The sequence below is a fragment of the Taurulus bubalis genome (genome assembly GCF_910589615.1).
Source record: "Taurulus bubalis genome assembly, chromosome: 19".
Taxonomy (NCBI): Eukaryota; Metazoa; Chordata; class Actinopteri; order Perciformes; family Cottidae; genus Taurulus; species Taurulus bubalis.
The window spans coordinates 18,839,190-18,862,248 of record NC_136607.1 but is presented as its reverse complement, the minus strand read 5'-3'; the positions used below and the strand labels follow the sequence as shown (position 1 = coordinate 18,862,248).

At 46.9% G+C, this 23,059-nt stretch overlaps 1 protein-coding gene across 1 annotated transcript in view; it reads right to left on the bottom strand.

Moving 5' to 3' along the window:
• Positions 1-4,181: 4,181 nt before the first annotated feature.
• The window catches only part of myo5b (myosin VB), a gene marked incomplete at its 5' end in the record, with an annotated part of 26,519 nt that continues 7,641 nt past the window's right edge, over positions 4,182-23,059 (bottom strand). The window contains 31 exons of the mRNA XM_079235241.1: positions 4,182-5,572; positions 6,311-6,391; positions 6,470-6,644; positions 6,863-7,151; positions 8,062-8,212; positions 8,293-8,382; positions 8,478-8,629; positions 8,738-8,881; positions 10,284-10,377; positions 10,615-10,813; positions 12,561-12,655; positions 13,649-13,888; positions 14,247-14,312; positions 14,555-14,689; positions 15,323-15,442; positions 15,524-15,657; positions 15,860-15,953; positions 16,493-16,729; positions 17,215-17,454; positions 17,650-17,806; positions 18,897-19,108; positions 19,141-19,351; positions 20,033-20,119; positions 20,928-21,025; positions 21,105-21,239; positions 21,352-21,435; positions 21,905-22,027; positions 22,107-22,247; positions 22,336-22,417; positions 22,524-22,789; positions 23,029-23,059. The exon at positions 23,029-23,059 is cut by the window's right edge and continues 79 nt beyond it. Coding sequence (XP_079091367.1) covers positions 5,420-5,572; positions 6,311-6,391; positions 6,470-6,644; positions 6,863-7,151; positions 8,062-8,212; positions 8,293-8,382; positions 8,478-8,629; positions 8,738-8,881; positions 10,284-10,377; positions 10,615-10,813; positions 12,561-12,655; positions 13,649-13,888; positions 14,247-14,312; positions 14,555-14,689; positions 15,323-15,442; positions 15,524-15,657; positions 15,860-15,953; positions 16,493-16,729; positions 17,215-17,454; positions 17,650-17,806; positions 18,897-19,108; positions 19,141-19,351; positions 20,033-20,119; positions 20,928-21,025; positions 21,105-21,239; positions 21,352-21,435; positions 21,905-22,027; positions 22,107-22,247; positions 22,336-22,417; positions 22,524-22,789; positions 23,029-23,059 — 4,516 coding nt within the window. The 3' untranslated portion in view covers positions 4,182-5,419. The remainder of the gene's footprint in view (positions 5,573-6,310; positions 6,392-6,469; positions 6,645-6,862; positions 7,152-8,061; positions 8,213-8,292; positions 8,383-8,477; positions 8,630-8,737; positions 8,882-10,283; positions 10,378-10,614; positions 10,814-12,560; positions 12,656-13,648; positions 13,889-14,246; positions 14,313-14,554; positions 14,690-15,322; positions 15,443-15,523; positions 15,658-15,859; positions 15,954-16,492; positions 16,730-17,214; positions 17,455-17,649; positions 17,807-18,896; positions 19,109-19,140; positions 19,352-20,032; positions 20,120-20,927; positions 21,026-21,104; positions 21,240-21,351; positions 21,436-21,904; positions 22,028-22,106; positions 22,248-22,335; positions 22,418-22,523; positions 22,790-23,028) is intronic.

Sequence of the window (23,059 nt, the reverse complement as noted above, 5' to 3'; positions counted from 1 at the left end):
ACTACCTGTCTCTCTGTCCTCACGACCTGTCTCTCTGTCCTCACTACCTGTCTATCTGTCCTGTCTATCTGTCCTCACTACCTGTCTCTCTGTCCTCACTACCTGTCTCTCTGTCCTCACTACCTGTCTCTCTGTCCTCACGACCTGTCTATCTGTCCTCACTACCTGCCTGTCCTCACTACCTGCCTGTCCTCACTACCTGTCTCTCTGTCCTCACTACCTGTCTCTCTGTCCTCACTACCTGTCTATCTGTCCTCACTACCTGTCTCTCTGTCCTCACTACCTGCCTGTCCTCACTACCTGTCTATCTGTCCTCACTACCTGCCTGTCTGTCCTCACTACCTGTCTATCTGTCCTCACTACCTGCCTGTCTGTCCTCACTACCTGTCTATCTGTCCTCACTACCTGTCTATCTGTCCTCACTACCTGTCTATCTGTCCTCACTACCTGTCTCTCTGTCCTCACTACCTGTCTCTCTGTCCTCACTACCTGCCTGTCTCACTACTTGTCTGTCTGTCAAACGTAACCCGAAACCTACAAACCACTTCTTGACTCCAAGTCAGCTGGTCTGTTTTAATGAGGCCACTTTGTAAACAACTGTCTTCTTTTACTACGAGCTGTCTGTCCTCACTACCCGTCTGTATTTGCATTTGTATTTGCATGTGTACTTGTATCTGCATATGTACTTGTATTTGCATGTGTACTTGTATCTGCATATGTACTTGTATTTGCATGTGTACTTGTATCTGCACATGTACTTGTATTTGCATGTGTATTTGTATTTGCATATGCACTTGTATTTGCACGGGTACCTGTATTTGCATGTGTACTTGCATTTGCAGGTGTACTTGTATTTGCAAGTGTACTTGTATCTGCACATGTACTTGTATTTGCACGGGTACTTGTATTTGCATGTGTACTTGTCTTTGCACGGGTACTTGTATTTGCATATGTACTTGTATTTGCATGTGTACTTGTATTTGCACATGTACTTGTATTTGCACGGGTACTTGTATTTGCATATGTACTTGTATTTGCACATGCACTTGTATTTGCATGTGTACTGGTATTTGCATGTGTACTGGTATTTGCATGTGTACTTGTATTTGCATGTGTACTGGTATTTGCATGTGTACTGGTATTTGCATGTGTACTGGTATTTGCATGTGTACTGGTATTTGCATGTGTACTTGTATTTGCAGCAGAGGGGTTGGAGGCTCCGCCCCCGACAAACCGCACCTCATATCTGAACATCTGAAAACATCTCCAGCTGGTTCGGGCCGTTTGGTCTCACGGCTCCTCAGACCAAACGCCTGTTGACACCGAGCTGGTTCTGGATCCTGGTGGGTTCAGCTGGAAGTACACACAATGTATACAATACTTGTACTTGTAGAGGAGGGCTGCTTTACATCCTGACATATATATACGGTGTACATATACACACATACTGGTGGCACGTCTATTTACGGCGTTACACAGAAGACCCACGTCATGATGTCTCATCAGTGTCCTCAGAGGACAGACAGGCAGACAGACAGACAGGCAGGCAGACAGGCAGACAGACAGACAGACAGACAGGCAGGCAGGCAGACAGACAGACAGACAGACAGGCAGGCAGGCAGGCAGACAGACAGACAGACAGACAGGCAGGCAGGCAGACAGACAGGCAGGCAGGCAGACAGGCAGACAGACAGACAGTGAGACAGACAGGCAGGCAGTATTTGTGTAGAAAGGTGTTGCACGTCGTGCAAACAGAAATGAGGTTTCAACTTGTTCAGAAATGACTCGTCACCACATCCTCTTCCTCGACTGTTTGTTCATCCTTTAAAAACACATTGTTTATCAGTTTTGTGATTGGACATGCCCCCTCACTGTTTATCAGTAATGTGATTGGACACGCCCCCTCACTGTTTATCAGTAATGTGATTGGACACGCCCCCTCACTGTTTATCAGTAATGTGATTGGACACGCCCCCTCACTGTTCATGAGGGGAGGCCGTCTGCCACCTGTGCGACAGGTAGCCCACAGACAGGCAGCCCACAGACAGGCAGCCCACAGACAGCTGAAGCCCACAGACAGCTGGAGCCCACAGACAGCTGGAGCCCCTGAAGGAGGAGAGGCTGTGGGAACCGGCTACCCCCCGGTTCCCACAGCCTCTCTAGGCCAGAAACAGAGAGCTGCAGGTGAATGAGAGAAAGCACAACAAGTACAATACGTCAGTACACAGTTGCAGTACTTTTCAAAACAACATAACATGAATTGACCTAATTAACAACCTGGTTCTGCTGACACCCACTGCTATTATTATTATTAGTCCCATTTCGGTTACTATTACTGACTCCATTACTGCTTACATTATTATTATTTGTCATGTTCCAAGGTGTTTTGATCAACTCTTGCCCAACTAGAAACATCCTGTGAAGAGTATTAATAACTCAGTTTGTCAGAATTGGACTTGCACATGTATATACTGATGTCTTTGTGTACATTGCAATGCTTAAGATGGAGTATTGTTTATCAGGTATGGAATGAGCACAGAGTCACTAGCCTGTTGTGGGTCACAGTCATTTGCACACAGTGCTGAGGTTTTACAAAGGAGCATTTGGTTTTAAGAACAAAGGGGACTGGACCACCTGTGGTCTGGGGGAATCTCCCTCCTGTTCATACCAGGCACAGGAGGGAGATTCGATTTGCATTTCAACCAGCAGAGGTGAAGAGTTTCTGTGGGAGGATGACTGTAAGCTTTAATAAGATTCTCATCAGCTGTAACATATAGAACTGAATAACAATTCCTTCTAGGTGAAATATTGTGTTAGTAAACAGGAGGGCGGAGTGAGGACTTCAGGTACCAGAAAACATGAATGTTATGGAGCCATTTTCAAACCCTACGCCAAAGAGAGACTCCGCCCCTATGAGACTTTTAGCCAATCACATGCCATAGATTTGAACCAATGAGGCGAATGAGCCCAAAATGCGGGAATGTTAAAACCAGATTGTAGATTCCTGTTCGAGGTCTTTGAGCTGAAGCGAGACAGGAACGGTCTGTGGAGCGGAAGCTCAGAGACCCTCAGTTGAGACCCTCAGCCTCAGTTCACTGTATCACCGTTTGAACTTTAATTAAACCGTTTATTATAACTCAATTGGTACATGAACCCCAGAGGACGCACGGGACAACTCTTTCCAACTTTATTTTTTCATTATGTGTTAGTTGTTGACTGGTTGGTCCATCAGGTTGAAAATTTTCAAAACACAAAAAGCTAAATTTATACAACATTTTTTTTAATAAACTTCAAACAATTTCCATCCGCCAAATGAACTGTTCCAGCACCAGTGGCTTCTTTGGTTGAACTATGAGTTGAATCCTTGCCTCTCTCTGCTGACATGTTTGCTGAGAGAGATCTCCCATTCACAGGTGCTCCAACTCAAAGTAATGAGCAGCCTGCACTGGCCTGCTGGTGGTGCATTCTGGGGCTTGCAGTTTTTTTTAGGCAAAGTCAAGTGAGCTGATCGGATGAAGAACTGAAATGAACTTGAAAAATGGCAAAATTGGATAGTTCCACCATTTTGTTTCAACATTATTATGAATAATATTATTCTACGGTATCTTGTGTTATTTCTCACAGTCCGTCCTGAAGGATCCTCTGTTATCTCTCAGGTTTCTCCCTTATATTTTATTGTGAAAGGCCTTTTCCTGTTCATGTCTATGATATTGGATTATTATTATTAGCATTAATGTAGCAATTCAGCTGATTTGAACGATGGATTTTTGGGGGTGGATTTGTTCTTATTTTTCCCTTTTCCGTTTGTTTTTGTTGTATTTTCTTGTTTTATGGACTTTCATAACGTAGCATGGTTGTATGTAAGTCTGTGTTGTTTTTGTAGATGTGTATGAATGTGTGTATATAGTTATATATATATACATTATATTTCATGTACAATCATTTCTATTTGCATTATTAGAAATGAAATGTTATTAACTGAGCATGAAAGTAAATAAACATACTTATTTTCATCTGATCTTCATAAAAACCTGTTGGAGAAGAAGTTATAACTTTCTGCTGACTCAGCGTTCTGAAGGCCGGATCAATATCCTCATAATTAACGTGTCGTTATTGTTTCTTTATTTTTTGGTGCTCATAAGAAATAAGAACAATAAACACCGACAATACTGGAAGAAAATCATTTAAATGTTTTATTGTTTATGAAAAATATTTTAAAACCATGACTCGCCTTTACTTTGAGATACAGGAAGTAACTTTGAGCTTCATTCAGGGAAAGAAAACATTAACATCAAAGTCTCAGAACTTCACTGCAAAAGTCAACGATGATACAAAGCGCTGCTTGGAGTGAAGATAAAGTGACTTATGAAAATATATATTATTTATTTCTACCGTGAACGTCTTCAACGTCCCACATTCTTCACACGAAAGATAAAAACAGTTTGCAGTGAAGTTCTTCTTCATTCAGTTTCTACTCTAAAGATAGTGTTAATAATTAGTGTGAAAATAAGTAGTGTGATCATAATTAGTGTGAATCATAATTAGTGTTTAGACTTGATAATCCCGTAACATTATTTTACAAAGAAATATAAAAAGAGAGAATAATAATCAAACTGGAAACAAAACAAAAAGCATTGATTTCTTCTGATGGATTAAAAGAGTGACCTTTAATAACGTCATTGTTTTTTCACTGAAACGTGGAGAGAAATGAGCCTCCAGGATCAACGAGTTCATATGTGTGACGAGTAAATGTTTTATATCCACAAGAGGCGGATCAATGTATGATATATTATCTAACATATTACATTATTACTTTACAGTCCGAGCACAAAAGGATTTCCTGAGTTTCACATCGACGCCTGAACGCAACACGCATTTGTGGATCAGAGAACGTGAAAAAACTAAAACACCAAAAGTGAACCTATGATCATCAACAGAACTTATTAATATGAATAATGTTCTGAACAATATGTGATTGATAAACAATCTGTATGTAGAATATGTTGATTTGTGGGTGTAAACACAGATTTTCACTTCTCAGACCGTTTTCTCTTCATCCTCCCTGAGCTTTCCTGAACCTCCTCCCTGGCCTTCTTCGTCCTGCGGGACACTTCCTGTTCCTTCCATCACTTCTTGTGTCGTCCACACTTCCTGTTCCTTCCATCACTTTCTGTTCCATCCATCACTTCCTGTTCCTTCCATCACTTCCTGTCGTGTCTCGTTTCCTGTCGGAGGACGAAGGAGCGGAAGATCCGATCCCGTCTGCTGCTTCTGAGATTTTTGAGGCGCGTGAAGCTGAACGAGTCGGACAGCCGGTCGACTCTGGAAGACGTCGGCGGTCAGATGGTGGTAGAAAAGCGTCTGCTGATGTGAGGTCAGTTTATTGGAAGCGGTTGGTCCTGGATTAAAAGCGGATCCTTCAGACCCTGACGAGGAAGTCGAGGCCGAGGGAGGCGGGGATGTGCATCGTCTCCAGGCTGAGGGCCGACGGCGTGTACGGGAAGAGGACGGGGAACATGTGCTTGGTGTCCAGCAGCAGCTGAGGAGGGTCGGTGCTCTGCGGAGGACGGTTCTGGACACACAGGGAGACATCGGGGTTAGACAGGTGCATTAGGAGACGACAACAGGACGTAGGGAACAGGACTTAGGTGGCCTAGGACCTAGGCAACAGGACGTAGGTGACCTAGGCAACGGTAACAGGACCTAAGCGATGGTGATAGGATCTAGGCAATGGAGACACTACCTAGGCAATCTAGGACCTAGGCGACAGGACGTAGGCGACCTAGGACCTAGGAGAGGCAATAGGACCTAAGCAATGGCGACACAACCTAGGTGCCTGAGGACCGAGGCGACCTAGGACCTAGGCTACAGGATATAGGCGGCCTAGGAGCTAGGCGACAGGACGTAGACGACCTAAGCGACGATGACAGTGACAGGACCTAGGACTTGGGCAACGACCACAACAGGAGGTAGGCGACGGCGCTCTCTAGATCCAGTGTTCGGTTGGTCCGCTCTGAGCTCCGTGTGTCGATATAAACGGCTCATTCAGAGGGAACGAAACCACAATGATTGGTGTTTTCAGGTGATTCCACACTAAAGAAATAGATCCCTAAAGGATACACACTGTTCCTTTAGGGATGCTCCTGTACTCGGATCAGGAAGTGTGTCTGTGCATGAACTATGTTATTATGGGAATGAGATGCTGCTGGAAACCAGTTGAAATGTAAACACATTTACTTTGAATGTGTAAATAATTAAATGAAATGTTGTCCAGTATACGTTGACCTGAACCATGACCTTTGACTTTTACCTGGATGCTCCTGATGAAGGACACGCTGACTCTCTCTTCAAACTCGTTCAGCGGGGTGTAGAGGTTCAGGATCTTTACGACCTGAAACACACGGGACAACAGCGATCAATACCGTCCGATACTTCTGATCAGCCGGTGTGTCTGCGGGGGTCAGCTGACCTGCTGCGTGCTGAGGGCGGTGCAAAGCGAGCAGATGGCCTCGGCGTCCTGAGTTGTCTTCTTCTTGACCTGCAGCAGCTGAGCGGCCTGGATGACGGGCTCCAGCGCGGCTGCAGCTTTAGACTGGAACAGGTTGTTCGCCCTCAGCCACTCCTCCAACTGGCTGGTGTTGTATCTGCGCACACACACACACACACACACACACACACACACACACACACACACACACACACACACACACACACACACACACACACACACACACACACACACACACACACACACACACACACACACACACACAAAGTCAGGTGTACCTGAGCTGCATGCTAAGACAACAGGAAGTCAGGTGTATCTGAGCTGCATACTAAGACCACAGGAAGTCAGGTGTACCTGAGCTGCATGCCGGTGCTCCAGGAGCACACGTCTTTCCGCAGCAGCAGGTTGTTGAGGGTGATGGCGTTGATGCAGTGGAAGAGCTGTCGTGCCACCTGACCCACGATCTCGGGGTCCAGACCGTGGTCCCGCATGGTGGCGTGGAACTGCCCCAGCTGCCGGATCAGGGCCTGCAGGGTGTAGCCGCTGGGGCCGTCGGTGTCCATGCTGGACGAGCGGTTCCTGTAGCCCATCGGTTTGACTCCCGCCAGGCTGGGGATGCTCTCACTTTCCAACATGGCCGACACTGAACGCAGTAAGCAGAGAGGTCAGTGCTGCCGTCTGTGATCTGAGAGCGTCAGTTAAGGTTCAGCTGTGAAGTGCTTCTGGTCTGAATATACTATATAACACTACACTATATACATCCCTATACTATATAACACTACACTATACACATCCCTATACTATATAACACTACACACATCCCTATACTACACAATATATACCCCTATACTACAGAGCACGACACTACATACACCCCTATACTACAGAGCACTACACTACATACACCCCTATACTACAGAGCGCTACACTACATACATCCCTATACTACAGAGCACTACACTACATACACCCCTATACTACAGAGCACTACACTACATACACCCCTATACTACAGAGCGCTACACTACATACATCCCTATACTACAGAGCACTACACTACATACACCCCTATACTACAGAGCACTACACTACATACACCCCTATACTACAGAGCACTACACTACATACACCCCTATAATACAGAGCACTACACTACATACACCCCTATACTACAGAGCACGACACTACATACACCCCTATACTACAGAGCACGACACTACATACACCCCTATACTACAGAGCACGACACTACATACACCCCTATACTACAGAGCACTACACTACATACACCCCTATACTACAGAGCACTACACTACATACACCCCTATACTACAGAGCACGACACTACATACACCCCTATACTACAGAGCACTACACTACATACACCCCTATACTACAGAGCACTACACTACATACACCCCTATACTACAGAGCATTACACTACATACACCCCTATACTACAGAGCATTACACTACACACCCCTATAATACAGAGCACTACACACCCCTATACTACAGAGCACTACACACCCCTATACTACAGAGGGACTCACCGATCATCGGCTGGATGATGCCCTCAGCCACCTTGATGAGCTGCTGGTAGATCTGGATGGAGAGGTCGCTCAGCACCTGTCGGTACTCGGCCAGGTCGAAGTTCTTCAGGCAGTGTTCGTTCTGTTTGCCTGTGTTCTGGGTCATGAATACCTGAACAACAACAACACAACACGTCTTACCCTGCTGACATCCAACAGAGAGCATTATGGTCTGTGTGGAGTGTGCCTCACCTCATCTCCGCTGTACTGCTTCAGGCAGTGGAGCAGCCGGCTGGTGTTGGCCAGCCAGAACGACGTCATCTCAAAGTCCTCGTTGTTTTTCTGCACATGGGAATGAACGTATTTATAAATATTTATCATTTCAATAAAAGAATGTATACCTTGAATCAGGCGGTGGGAGTGTGGAGGACGCTCACCTTGAGGACCTTCTTGATGGAGTTGATGGTGGAGGTGAGCAGAGACTCCACCTTCTCGTCGTCGTTGACGTAGTCGGCGTGGCGGATGCACATGAAGAGGATGTAAGCCGGCAGACAGGGAACCGTACCCGACACCGTGTTGGGCCTGATGTCTGCAACACACGACCTGGGATCAGTTCTGACTGAGGAGACTGACCTGAGATCAGTGTGTGTACTGAGGAGACTGACCTGAGATCAGTGTGTGTACTGAGGAGACTGACCTGAGATCAGGGTTTTGAACAGCAGGGCCTCGTCCTCCTTGTAGTACTCCAGCATCCCCTCAAAGTCCTTCTCCTTCCTCTGGACTGTGACCTGGCGACTCAGTTCAGGTCTGGACCTGCTGGTCTGAGCTGCAGCCTGAGCCACTACGGAGACAGACGGAGACAGTTAGAGACAGACGGAGACAGACGGAGACAGTTAGAGACAGACGGAGACAGTTAGAGACAGAGAGAGACAGACGGAGACAGTTAGAGACAGACGGAGACAGTTAGAGACAGAGAGAGACAGACGGAGACAGTTAGAGACAGACGGAGACAGTTAGAGACAGAGAGAGACAGACGGAGACAGTTAGAGACAGACGGAGACAGACGGAGACAGTTAGAGACAGAGAGAGACAGACGGAGACAGTTAGAGACAGACAGAGACAGACGGAGACAGTTAGAGACAGACGGAGACAGTTAGAGACAGACGGAGACAGTTAGAGACAGAGAGAGACAGACGGAGACAGTTAGAGACAGACGGAGACAGACGGAGACAGTTAGAGACAGAGAGAGACAGACGGAGACAGTTAGAGACAGAGACAGACGGAGACAGTTAGAGACAGACGGAGACAGTTAGAGACAGACGGAGACAGTTAGAGACAGACGGAGACAGACGGAGACAGTTCGAGACAGACGGAGACAGTTAGAGACAGACGGAGACAGACGGAGACAGTTCGAGACAGACGGAGACAGTTAGAGACAGACGGAGACAGACGGAGACAGTTAGAGACAGACGGAGACAGACGGAGACAGTTAGAGACAGACGGAGACAGACGGAGACAGTTAGAGACAGACGGAGACAGTTAGAGACAGACGGAGACAGTTAGAGACAGACGGAGACAGCTAGAAACAGAGAGAGACAGACGGAGACAGTTAGAGACAGACGGAGACAGTTAGAGACAGACGGAGACAGTTAGAGACAGACGGAGACAGTTAGAGACAGACGGAGACAGTTAGAGACAGACAGTTAGAGACATTTAGAAACAGACAGAGACAGTTAGAGACAGACAGAGACAGACGGAGACAGTTAGAGACAGACGGAGACAGTTAGAGACAGACGGAGACAGTTAGAGACAGACGGAGACAGACAGAGACAGTTAGAGACAGACAGTTAGAGACATTTAGAAACAGACAGAGACAATTAGAGACAGACAGAGACAGACGGAGACAGTTAGAGACAGACAGAGACAGACCGTTAGAGACAGAGACAGACCGTTAGAAACAGACAGAGACAGACAGAGACAGTTCGAGACAGACAGAGACCGTTAGAGACAGACAGAGACAGACAGAGACAGACCGTTAGAGACAGACAGAGACCGTTAGAGACAGACAGAGACAGACAGAGACAGACCGTTAGAGACAGACAGAGACAGTTAGAGACAGACAGAGACAGACAGAGACCGTTAGAGACAGACAGAGACAGACCGTTAGAGACAGTTAGAGACAGACGGAGACGCATTAGTCACGGATCAGCTGACAGACTGCAGGTGTGGACAGCTGTCATTACCTTCTAACTCCTGGACTTTCTTCATGTAGATCCTGAGCTGCTTCTTCAGTTTCCTCTCGTTCTTCTCCAGCTTCTCCACCAGCTCCTTGAGGTCCTGAAAACAATAACAACCCAGCATGATGAGCATTGATCGGTTCTGGTATCAGTGCTTCATTGGTCCCGGAGTGAGACGTCCTCGTCTCAAACCTCATCTCTCTGTCTCTTTGTCTCCGTCCAGCGTGAGACTCACATCCTCTCAGTGTTGCATGAAGACAATAAGTGTCCCTTGAACCGACAGCAGTATTGATGAGAATACGGGTATGAATCCTGAACTCTGGACCCTGGACCTCACCAGGTTGTCGTTGGTGAGCCGCGTGATCTCCTGCTGGACGCTGTACTCCACACGCGCCTCCGGAGACAGCGACGCCGTGTAGTTCAGGAGCTCCTGCTTCTTCTCGATGTCGTCTCGCAGCAACTCGATCTGAGTGTGAAGAGCCTCCAGCTCGTCTTTGTGCTGCCTGGACTGAGTCTGCAGCTGAGCCTCCAGCAGCCTGAGGGCACCGGGAAGAGGGTCATCATGTCATAGCTCTTTTTATGGGTATTTAGATGCTTTTAGTCAGAGCAGGATGCGGCAGCAGCGTATTTAAGGCGGTATTACTGAGCAACCGGCGAGTGAAACCCAGAAGACTGAGTCGTGCAGCCTCACTGAAGTTTATTCTGACACAACAAAGTCACCATTTCTCCTGTTTGTTATATAGAATCTACATTTGAAGTTTGACTGAGATCATTTAAAGAGAATCAAACCTGTTTCTTTACCATAAAAAACTATTAAAGGCCTTTTTATGCCGTAGGTTATGAATAAAGACACAGATCAATCGCTTATACAAGCCTAATTAGAGCCTAATTATGATTTGAACTACAAACAACTTTATTGATATACTGTACTGTGTGTTTGAATTACAGGGAGCAGTCATTATATTTGTGCAGTAAATTTGATTAAAATTCAGTAAAGAGCGAAGCTGTCTTTATCTTCATAATTTATATTCATGTCATAAATATAGAAATAACAGCTTGATGAGAAAATAAAGAAAATGATATTCTATTATTGATCCACTTATTTAGTGCTCAGTCATGGACAGACTCCATCAGCTGTTCACATTTACTTCTCTTCATCTTTTAACACAAATAAAGAAAAGAGACTGATGAGAAACTGAGAAAGTGGAGTTGGACCACAAAGTGTTTGACTCAGAGAAAACAAGAAGTGTGTCACCACACAAAGCACAGAGGAAGAGGAGGAAGTGAAAGAAGAAGAAGACCTGGCCACTTGTTTGAGGCCCTGGTAAGCCAGACCCAGCTCTGCGTCTTCATTCAGAGAACACCAGTCCTGCCGAGAGCTGGAGTCCAGCAGGACACAGAGGAAGAGGAAGAGGACGAGGAAGAGGAAACAAAGCAGATTGTAAGGAGAGCTACACCGAACAGACACCGAGGAGGTCGTCCACACAGAAACACAAACTATGATCTTCATTTATACGTTCAGGTTTTTCCTCTTGTGGCCAATGAGCTGCTGTGTGATCCAGAGACTAAACGGAAAGTGGAAGATTGTTACACCAGCAAAACCTCCTCCGTCATGAGGAACACATAAAAGTATGACTTTAGTTCCCGTACAGAAAATACTGTAATAACTATATAGATGTACTACAGTATAAATATATAAAACATGTTCTGCCCTGTTCAGCAGCATCATCTACATTCTGTCTCTTAACTTCTTAAAGAACTTTATTTCTTTGCCATCTAAAAAAAAAAAGGCATACTTTCAAAAGTTAAACCTTCTGAAGTGTAAGTTTAAAGTTAATATTGGATCAAAGTTTTTTGTGCAAAAGAATTCAATTTAATCTAAGTTCAGAGTAAAAGACAAACGGATGTTTAAAGAAAAGCTAGTTTTAAAGTTTGGTGCAAAGTTTGGTCCTTAATTAAATCAGGTTTAAACATTAGTCTCAAAGAAAACTAAAGCTCCAACAATATGGCAGCCTTTTGGATTTGAAGCTGATGAGTTGAGCTGAAAAACAAAGACTTCCTCTTTAGTTTTTAGCGTTACACCACCGCCACCTAGTGGACAGGGGTCGCTACACTCTCACTCATTGACTGTCTCTTTATGTTCTAGTCAAGCGAGACACCTGGTGGTGAAATTAAATATACCGGTTTGGTGTTTGGCTTTATATCCAACATTTGGACGTAGTAAACTGAATATGCGTACCGTCTCTTTAAATGTTGTTTCCAGGAGGAGATGACGTCACTTACTTTTTGGACTCACACAGTCCGTGATACGCTTTGGCAGCCTCCTCTTTATCCACCGGCTCGTTGCTGTTGTTCACTTCAGGAACTTTACTGCTTTCCTGATGAAACAGAGGAAACAATACATTATTATTTTACCTCAACACGAAGAGAAATTCAGTGACGGCTTCATTATTAACTTGTTTGTGTGTTTATTGGGACATCATGTTTAAAATGTGTTTTTAAAAATGGGGCTCAGCTTCTCTATTTATATTAAAACATTTGGACCCACGAAGGTCCGCCTGCATATAGATGATGCAGTTTCCTGTTCTGCAGCACCAGCTTTGTTTGAGTTGCTCCGAACTACGGCTGGGCGGTATGGCCGAAAATTCATATCACGGTATTTTGTACGATTCTGGAGGTTTCACGGTATATCACGGTATTCTTTCCGAGTAAACACATTCAATTTATTGACGTCGAAAAGGACCGCCGGCCAACTAAAATGTTTGTACCGCGTGTCTTCCAGTCTGTCTCTTCCTGTTTTTTTCACCTACATTCTCCTGGGTCCTAAGTCCCTCCATGTTCAGCTTCTTATCACCCTCTATGTACCAACGTACATTTTTAACAAATACCACACAGTAATCAGCTTTGCATATGTGTCTAGTTTTATTGGTGCATCTCTGGTCTCTCGTTCCTCCTGCATCGCTCTTTTCCGACTTTTTTATGTAGCGACGGAGTTTCTTCTTGTTGTGATAGTGAGCGAACTGTACCCAGCATGCAGTTCGGCGGTGTCATTTTATAAATGTACAATTATTAGGTTTACGAATTGTTTATGTGTCACACATTGTTGTGTCGTGATGTTTAACCCTGTTAAAGAGCGTCAGTTGTGGGTTATTAATTGTTGTTATAAAGTTATAACCGTGACACATAAGTAGCTCCGACCGCTGCACCCTCAGCGTTGAGCAGTGAACAATATATACCGTATGGAAATTTGAAAACGGTATACTGGTTGAAACGGTATATCGCCCAGCCCTATTCCGAACGATCTTCAGCAGACAATACAATGAATCCAACCGGCAGCATGAAACAGGAACAGGAGAGAACGTTTAACTCACGATGAGGTCGTTGTTCTCCCGTTGCTGGACGTTGCTGACGATCTGAGTCCTCAGGATAAGGACCTCCTCCTTGCGAGCGTCCAGCTCCTCATTGGCTGATTTGAGCTGACTGAGCAGCAGCTTGTAGCCGTCCTGCAGCTCACTGGAGGAATCGTTTTGAGACGCACGCTCGGCGACGGACTTCCTCACCTCGTTCAGGTCGTTCTTCAGCTTCTTGTTCTCCGATTCCAGCTCCTCTCTCTGCAGGAACACAAGCGGAGATGTTCAGAGGAACCAGTAAACATCTTGATGTTGCTTTGCAATAACGATGTGAGAGGAGAGGATGAGAGGAGAGGATGAGAGGAGAGGAGGAGAGGATGAGAGGAGGAGAGGAGAGGAGGAGAGGAAGAGAGGAGAGGAGGAGAGGATGAAAGGAGAGGATGAAAGGAGAGGAGGAGGAGAGGATGAGAGGAGAGGAGGAGAGGAAGAGAGGAGAGGAGGAGAGGATGAGAGGATGAAAGGAGAGGAGGAGATGATGAAAGGAGAGGATGAGAGGAGAGGATTAGAGGAGATGATGAAGAGAGGATGAAAGGAGGAGAGGAGAGGACGTAATCAGTACCTTGAGGTTGTTGTAGGCCTGATCAGCGATCTCCTGCTCTGAGGGGGAGCTTCTGGACTCGGAGCCCTTTAAGAAGAACACACACTCCTTTAAGAAGAACACACACTCCTTTAAGAAGAACAAACACTTCTTTAAGAAGAACACACACTCCTTTAAGAAGAACACACACTCCTTTAAGAAGAACAAACACTCCTTTAAGAAGAACACACACTCCTTTAAGAAGAACAAACACTCCTTTAAGAAGAACACACACTCCTTTAAGAAGAACAAACACTCCTCTCAGTATGAATATGATTATGAAAACAGACCCTGCGCTTGGTGAGCTCCTCCATCTTGTCCAGGTTGACCTGCAGCCTCTTCCTCTCCTGCTCCAGCTCTCTGACTCTCTTCTGCAGCTTCATGAACAGACCGATGTCCATCGCAGCCTTCTCCACGCCCGCCTCCTGCTCAGGTGAGACACACAGGTAGAGACATGAGGCCCCGCCTCCTGCTCAGGTGAGACACACAGGTAGAGACATGAGGCCCCGCCTCCTGCTCAGGTGAGACACACAGGTAGAGACCATGAGGCCCCGCCTCCTGCTCAGGTGAGACACACAGGTAGAGACCATGAGGCCCCGCCTCCTGCTCAGGTGAGACACACAGGTAGAGACCATGAGGCCCCGCCTCCTGCTCAGGTGAGACACACAGGTAGAGACCATGAGGCCCCGCTTCCTGCTCAGGTGAGACACACAGGTAGAGACCATGAGGCCCCGCCTCCTGCTCAGGTGAGACACACAGGTAGAGACATGAGGCCCCGCCTCCTGCTCAGGTGAGACACACAGGTAGAGACATGAGGCCCCGCCTCCTGCTCAGGTGAGACACACAGGTAGAGACATGAGGCCCCGCCTCCTGCTCAGGTGAAACACACAGGTAGAGACATGAGGCCCCGCCTCCTGCTCAGGTGAGACACACAGGTAGAGACATGAGGCCCCGCCTCCTGCTCAGGTGAGACACACAGGTAGAGACATGAGGCCCCGCCTCCTGCTCAGGTGAGACACACAGGTAGAGACATGAGGCCCCGCCCCTCAGAGACTCACCTCCACCAGCTGGATGGAGTCCTCGGTGTCTCCGACCTCCGAGGTGGAGATGGACGGGTAGTTGGAGTCCGACTCCAGGCTGCTCAGATTGGACGGGTTCCTCCGGTGGCCGGGCTGGAACTGGAGGACAGCAACTCAGTGTCTCTGACGTTTACACAGTTTGTGAAACAGTCGCTCAGGTGAGGAGAACACCTGGCTCACCTGGCTGAGGGACAGCTCCTCCTTCAGGTTGTCGTATCTCTGCTCCAGCCTGGTGAACTCCTTGAGGTGGTTCTGGTACCGCTGCCGCTCCTCATCCAGCTCCTTCTGCAGCGCCTGTTGAGAGCTGCTGGGCTCTGGAAGACATTTTATAATTCATCTTGAAATGATGAAGACGCTCACACAGGACGATGAAAACAAACAAACATGTTTACCTTTTTATCTGAGATTTCATGAGAAAATGAAACAAACACAAACACAGAGGAAGAACTTGGGAAGAATATAATTAGAATAAAACTCAATATAAACCTCCTGTTTCCAGACAGACAGGTGTCTCACCTCCAGAGCTCTTGGACTGCTGCAGGATCCTCTGGTTCATCTCTTCCTTCTCACTCTTCAGCAGAGCGTTCTCCGTCTCCAGCTGCTCCACCCTCTGAGACACCAACGAAGAAGAACAGCGTTCTCAGCTCAGAGTTTAGTGCCTGAAGTCTCGAAGAGAGCCTCTGATTTATCATCACCTGTCCTCTCCTTTCCTCTGTCCTCACCTGTCCTCTCCTGTCCCCTCCTTTCCTCTGTCCCTTACCTGTCCTCACCCATCCTCTCCTTTCCTCTGTCCTCACCCGTCATCTCCTTTCCTCTGTCCTCTCCTGTCCCCTCCTTTCCATTGTCCTCTCCTTTCCTCTGTCCTCACCTGTCCTCTCCTTTCCTCTGTCCCTTACCTGTCCTCACCCATCCTCTCCTTTCCTCTGTCCTCACCTGTCCCATCCTTTCCTCTGTCCTCACCTGTCCCATCCTTTCCTCTGTCCTCACCTGTCCCATCCGTTCCTCTGTCCTCACCTGTCCCATCCTTTCCTCTGTCCTCACCTGTCTCATCCTTTCCTCTGTCCTCACCTGTCCCATCCTTTCCTCTGTCCTCACCTGTCCCCTCCTTTTCTCTGTCCTCACCTGTCCTCTCCTTTCCTCTGTCCTCACCTGTTGGAGCCCCATCTTCTCGTTGCCGTGCTCTTCCTCCCTCCTCTTCCTGTGGGCGGCGGCCTCCTGTAGCTCCTCCCTCAGCTTGTCCAGCTCCTCTTGCAGCGAGGACACCTGAGCTCCGCCTCCCTGCCGACTCCTCGCCTGCTCCAGCTGCTTCTGCAGCTTGTTCACCTCGGAGCCCAGACCGCTGTTCACCTGCAGCAGCTGGTCCTTCTGCAGCCGCAGGTCTTTGGACTGAAGGGACATATTATTATTATTATAAATATCATCATCATCATCATCATCATCGTCGTCACAGGGTTCGAACACATTTTGACCAGTGGATTTCCATGACTTTAAACCAAATGTCCATAACCGAACATTTAGTGAAATCTGGGTGTAAACATGGAAAAGTGAGAAAAGTTAGTATTTAAACTAACAATGAGAATACAAAGCATACAGTAAACCTTAAATGACTCAAATGAATGAGACAATAGTTTGATTAAAAGAATAAACATTTATATAGATGCCTGTATGTATGCCTGCTTATATTTTGAGCGTCTTTCTTTTAAAAGCATATTCATTATTTCAAACTCAGCGTAAATGAACGTCATGAAGATAACATATTTTTCCAAGGACTTTTCCAGGCCTGGAAATAACCATTTTAAAATTCCATGACTTTTCCAGGTTTTCCATGACCGTAAGAACCCTGTCGTCATCATCATCATCCTCCTCCTCACTTGGTCGTCCATCTTCCTCTGCAGCTGTACGATCTTGTTCTCCATGCCGGTGTTGAGCTTCTTCAGCCGCTCGGCGGAGCGCGCCTCGATCTTCAGCTGCTGCAGCCGGCGCCGCGCGAGCAGCTGCCTGAAGGCGCACTGCACGGTGACGGCAGCGTCACGCGCCGCCAGGAAGCGCCGACGCTGCAGCCAGCCACGCACCGTCTTCTGGATCACCATGGCCTTGTGGTGGAGGAGGAACTAGGGGGAAAGAGAGAGAGAGAGGGAGAGAGAGACAGAGACAGAGAGAGAGACACATTCCAGCTTTAATTGGAGACACTTTGCCTCCAATTGACCGGTGACGTCATCACACAGAGTCTCTGTTCATGTGTGATGACCACATGAGGACCACACAGGGACCCCAAGGGGACCACATGAGCACCACATGACCCGTACCTCCTGGTAGATCCGGCGGGTGAACATCCCTCTGGTGAAGGCCTGGATGGTGACGACCGCCCGTCTCTGTCTCAGAAACGCCCGTCTGTCTTTCAGCATGCGGACCTGCTTCTGGCAGATGAGGGCGGCTCGGCTCTGACGCAGGAAGTCAGCGTGTCTGAGGAAGTAAAAGCATGACGGACTCTTTAAATACTCCTCCAGTTTATGAAATGTGATCGTTTCACACATCAAACACCCAAAAAGTAAACAAAGCAGCAACCAACAACTACTTTAAAAGTACTACTTGAATGCTAATACATCAGTAAGTACATTTTGTTGCTCATACTTTTGTACTTTTTCCATGAGTAAATTATTTATTTAATTAGTTTATTGATATTTTCACGTTTCAACGCTAGAAATCATAATTTATAGAAAAGCGAACACATTATTATCTTTTTAACCTTATAAACCCGACAGGTTTTTTAAAAACTAAAACTGTGTCATCTCCTCATCCACAGTTCCGATTTAATTCATTTAAATTGTAAAAAAAAGTACCGTAACCCTTGTGAGAAAAGACGCGTGGATTATTATTTTTTAAGATCGTTAAGTTTGAATAAAATAACTCCTTAAAATGACTACGCAATTATAATGTTTCACTAAAACATCCATAAGTACCCCTTACAAAAATTGCAAAGCGAGACCAGGATTTCTTTTTTTTGGGGCTTTCCGAGATCCTGTGATCTCATTGGTCCTCAGACTCTTGACTCTTCTGACAGCGAGTCAGACGGCACATACAGAAGGAGACGGTCATTTACATTCCCCGTTTGTCATGGTGGGACCAAGGAAAAGCTCAAAGTAGGTCTTTTTTTTAATTTCTGAACCGAAAAACGCGGTTTTTGGACTGAATATGCTTCCTAACATACTAATGCTTGTGTTTATTGTGATTATTATTGCAGATTTAGATGCTTTAGGTCGTAATCTTTCTAAAGATGTGCAGTATTACTCTGGGAGATGATGGGAAGGCACCGAACAAAACAATAAAAAACAAACTCAGGGAGCAATCGAGGAAATCTTGCAGACTCTTGACTTTTGATCATATTTAAGCTGAAAATAAAGTTCAAACATAACTGACAAGGAGTTGCAGATGTGTTAGAGATCAAGGACAATGGGGTCTGGTATTCAAATCAAGGTCATATGAGCTGTCGAACGTGTAAAGGCTCAAAGGGTCCGTTGGATTCGTCCACCCTGACAAAGGGAGAAAGGCGTACCTGCGGGCCAGGTATCCTCGGCCGTATCTCTGCAGCGTGACGACCATCTTGCGGATCTTGCGGTATCGAACCCTCTGCAGCCAGCCGCGGACCGTCTTCTGGATCTTGATGCAGGCCGAGCGGAAGCGGTCGGCCCGGAGCTTCTCCAGGTACGCCACCTGCCCCGCCCGGAAGAAGATCTTCGTCTTCCCGAACTGGAACATGTCGGACTCCTAAGACGCGGCGGGAACACCGATGAGCTCACGGAGTGAAGCGATGACGAGGATGTGCCCTTCATCCTCATCATCATCATCATCATCATCATCATATCAAACACCACTCGTGAAGCCTTGACGGCTCTGACCTTGATCAGCGTCTCCAGCAGGTTCTTGCACACCAGCTTCTTGTCGGCTGACGTCATGTCGGACTTCTTCAGCAGAACGCGGTACCGGTTGAAGAAGTCCGGATACGTCCACCTGGAGGCACGTTTTATTAATATAAATATATTTATATGTGTGTGCGCACACACACACACACACACACACACACGCGCACACACACACGATTGAAGCAGGCAGCTCAAGATTATAATGTACCAAAAAAATACAAACAATAACTAGAACCAGAACTAGGAATAGAACCAAGAACTAAAACCCGAACAATAACTAGAACTATAAATAACTAGAACTGGGAACAAAACAAGAACTAGAAAAATAACTCGGACTAGAACAAGACCTGGGGCCAGAAGCAGAACTAGAACAATCACAAGAACCAGAACAATAACTGGGACTAGAACAATGACTGGGACCAGAACTAGGACAATAACTAGAACAATAACTGGGACTAGAACAATAACAAGAACAATAATTGGGACTAGAACAATAACAAGGACCAGAAATAGAACAAGATCCAGAAGTAGACCAAGAACTAGAACAAAAACAAGAACTGGGACCAGAACTAGAATAATAACTGGGACCAGAACAATAACAAGAACCAGAACTAGACCCAGAACTAGTACAATAACTAGACCCAGAACAATAACCATAACTAAAACAACTTCTAGAAAAATAACTAGAACCAGAACTAGAACCATATAAATAACCAGTACAAGAACTAGGAGAACTCAATCAAACAAGAACAAGAACATCCAGCCTCACCTGGACGGGTAGCCGGCGGCGCTGATCCGGATCGTCTCCAGGACTCCGCAGGCTCGGAGCTGCTGCACCGCGCGCTTGGAATCGAACCTGCAGAGACAGAAACACTTCAGATCATCTTCATCACGACAGGAACACTTCAGAACACTCCTCATCCTCCTCATCTTCCTCATCCTCCTCATGAGTCAGCCCCTCAGTCCCCAGGAAAGGAGACGAGGAAAGGGACGAGGTAAGGGACGAGGTAAGAGGAAAGGAGACGAGGTAAGAGACGAGGAAAGGGACGAGGTAAGAGACGAGGTAAGAGACGAGGAAAGAGACGAGGAAAGGATACGAAGGAAAGGATACGAAGGAAAGGATACGAAGGAAAGAGACGAGGAAAGAGACGAGGAAAGGATACGAAGGAAAGAGACGAGGAAAAGGACAGGGAAAGGGACGGGGAAAGGAGATGAGGAAAGGGACGAGGAAAAAGACGAGGAAAGAGATGAGGAAAGCGAGAGACGAGGAAAGAGACGAGGAAAGGAGACGAGGAAAAAGACGAGACGAGGAAAGGAGGCGAAGAAAGGAGACAAGACGAGGAAAGGAGACGAGACGAGGAAAGAGACGAGGAAAGAGACGGGGAAAAGGACAGGGAAAGGGACGGGGAAAGGAGATGAGGAAAGGGACGAGGAAAAAGACGAGGAAAGAGATGAGGAAAGCGAGAGACGAGGAAAGAGACGAGGAAAAAGACAAGACGAGGAAAGGAGGCGAGGAAAGGAGACAAGACGAGGAAAGGAGACGAGACGAGGAAAGAGACGAGACGAGGAAAGGAGACGAGGAAAGAGACGAGACGAGGAAAGGAGACGAGGAAAGAGACGAGACGAGGAAAGAGACGAGACGAGGAAAGGAGACGAGGACTCACGAGAACGGCTCCTTGAAGTCGTTGGGTTTGATGCAGCGGACGTAGTGGGGCGTCGTGGCGTTCAGGGTCTCCATGAGGAGGTTCAGGGAGCTGCGGAACTGGACCAGGATAAACCTCGTTAGTGGGAGAGTCCTGCAGGGACCAGCTGGGACCAGCAGAGACCAGCAGAGAGCTCACCTGATGTCCCACGGTCTTCCTGTGCTCTTTGTTGGGGCCCCTGGGGGCCGGCTTGGCCGGTCTGACGTTCACTTTGGAGGACTTCTGGGGGGCCGCGTCGCCCTTGTCGTGAAACAGATCTGCAACCAGCTGAAACTGAGAAGAAACTCACAACATTCAGGAAGACGTCCACCATCAGACGGGCCCACGGGACCCAGAGCGGTGGAGGAACCAGATCTGTGGGTCTGGTTCTGGGTCTGGTTCTTACCTGACTGGCCTTCAGGATGTTGATCTGCTCCTCGTACACGGTGTCCCTGTTCTTCTCCAGGAAGCCGTCACACTGATACTCAACCTGCCGAGACCACCAGTGAACTAATGATAATCAATACATTATTAATTAATTATTTATATATATATATATATATATATATATATATATATATATATATATATATATATATATATATATATATATATATATATAAAATATTATCACGATACTTCAGTAAAAGATATGATTTTTTTACATCATGTTTTATTAACCTTTTTCCTGCTGATTTTACCACCAAAAGCTTTAAATTGTATTTGCAATATTACATTTAGTTTATTAAAAGATTGAAACAATATTGCGATGCAGATTTATTCCCTCTGTTATGAAACGTTCTGAATCAGATTATTGTTCTTGAACTGAAACACGTTCTTACAGCGCCAACCAAGTTATTTATTATTAAGGGTCTGGACCTGGACCTGGTCAAGAACCTGAACCTGGACCTGGACCTGGTCCTAGACCTGGTTCTGGTCCTGGTTCTGGACCTGCTCACCTTGTCAGCGAAGTGGATAATGATGAAGGAGACGTTGGACATGCGAGGCTTCAGGAAGTGAGCACTGCTGGAGTTCTGCTTGTAGAGCTTCTGGGCCCAGTTCTGGTCCGTCCCCTTCGGCACCTGAAACAGGAAGTGGGTTGTATAACAAGTGAAGGAGGGAGACTCCACCATCATCATCATCATCATCATCATCACTGACCTTGCACTCTTCGTCCAGCAGGTCCAGGATGCCGAGCCGAGCCTCGATCAGGTCGATGCACGGCTGGTTGTCGTAGAAGTCGATCAGCGTCCAGGGGATCTGCTCCTTCATGTACTCCTCCTGCTCCAGCTTGAACACATGCTGAGGACACAGAGCGGCAGCAGCTCGTCAGACAGGAAGAGGAAGAAGAAACATCATCATCATCATCACGGAGGAAGAGGAGGCTCACAGAGTTGAACTGCTGCTGAAGCTTCTCGTTGGCGTAGTTGATGCAGAACTGCTCGAAGCTGTTCACCTCGAAGGTCTCGAAGCTGCAGACGGCCAGAGCATGGAGGGGTAAGTATCGGGTAAAATAAAACATAATGTATTTAATGTCCAGTAGAACGTGCCCCGAGGGCTGACTGCCAGGCGGCTTACCCGTAGATGTCCAGCACCCCGATGAAGGAGTGCTGCTTGGCGGAGGTGTGCAGCGCCTTGTTGATGTGCTCCACGATCCAGTCGAACATGCGGGCGTAGATGTGCTTGGCCAGCGCGTTGCGGGCGTTCTCCGCCTGCTTGCTCGACATGTTCTTCACGTACGTCTCGGTGGCCGTGACCAGCTTCCTGTGGCAGAGCCAGTGCTCCATCTGCTGCAGCTCCACGCCCAGCAGCCTGCAGAAGTGCTGCAGGTGGAGGTCGTCCTTCTGCAACGCAACACGGCTTCACCCGTTAGCCCGTTGTCTCTCAGTGTGTGTGTGTCCACTGCATGATAATCATGATACAAGCTTTTCAAAATAACCTTTTTATTTATTTTTATATTTAAAAACAGAAAAGAACAAAGGTCTAATCAAGCAAAACCTTCAGGACCCCCTGTAGTAGCTCCGCGGACCCTCTAGGGGTCGCAGACCCCCTGTTGAAGACCTATGTGGGAGAGGAGACGTACCGAGACGTGACAGGAGTCTCCTCCCCGGTCC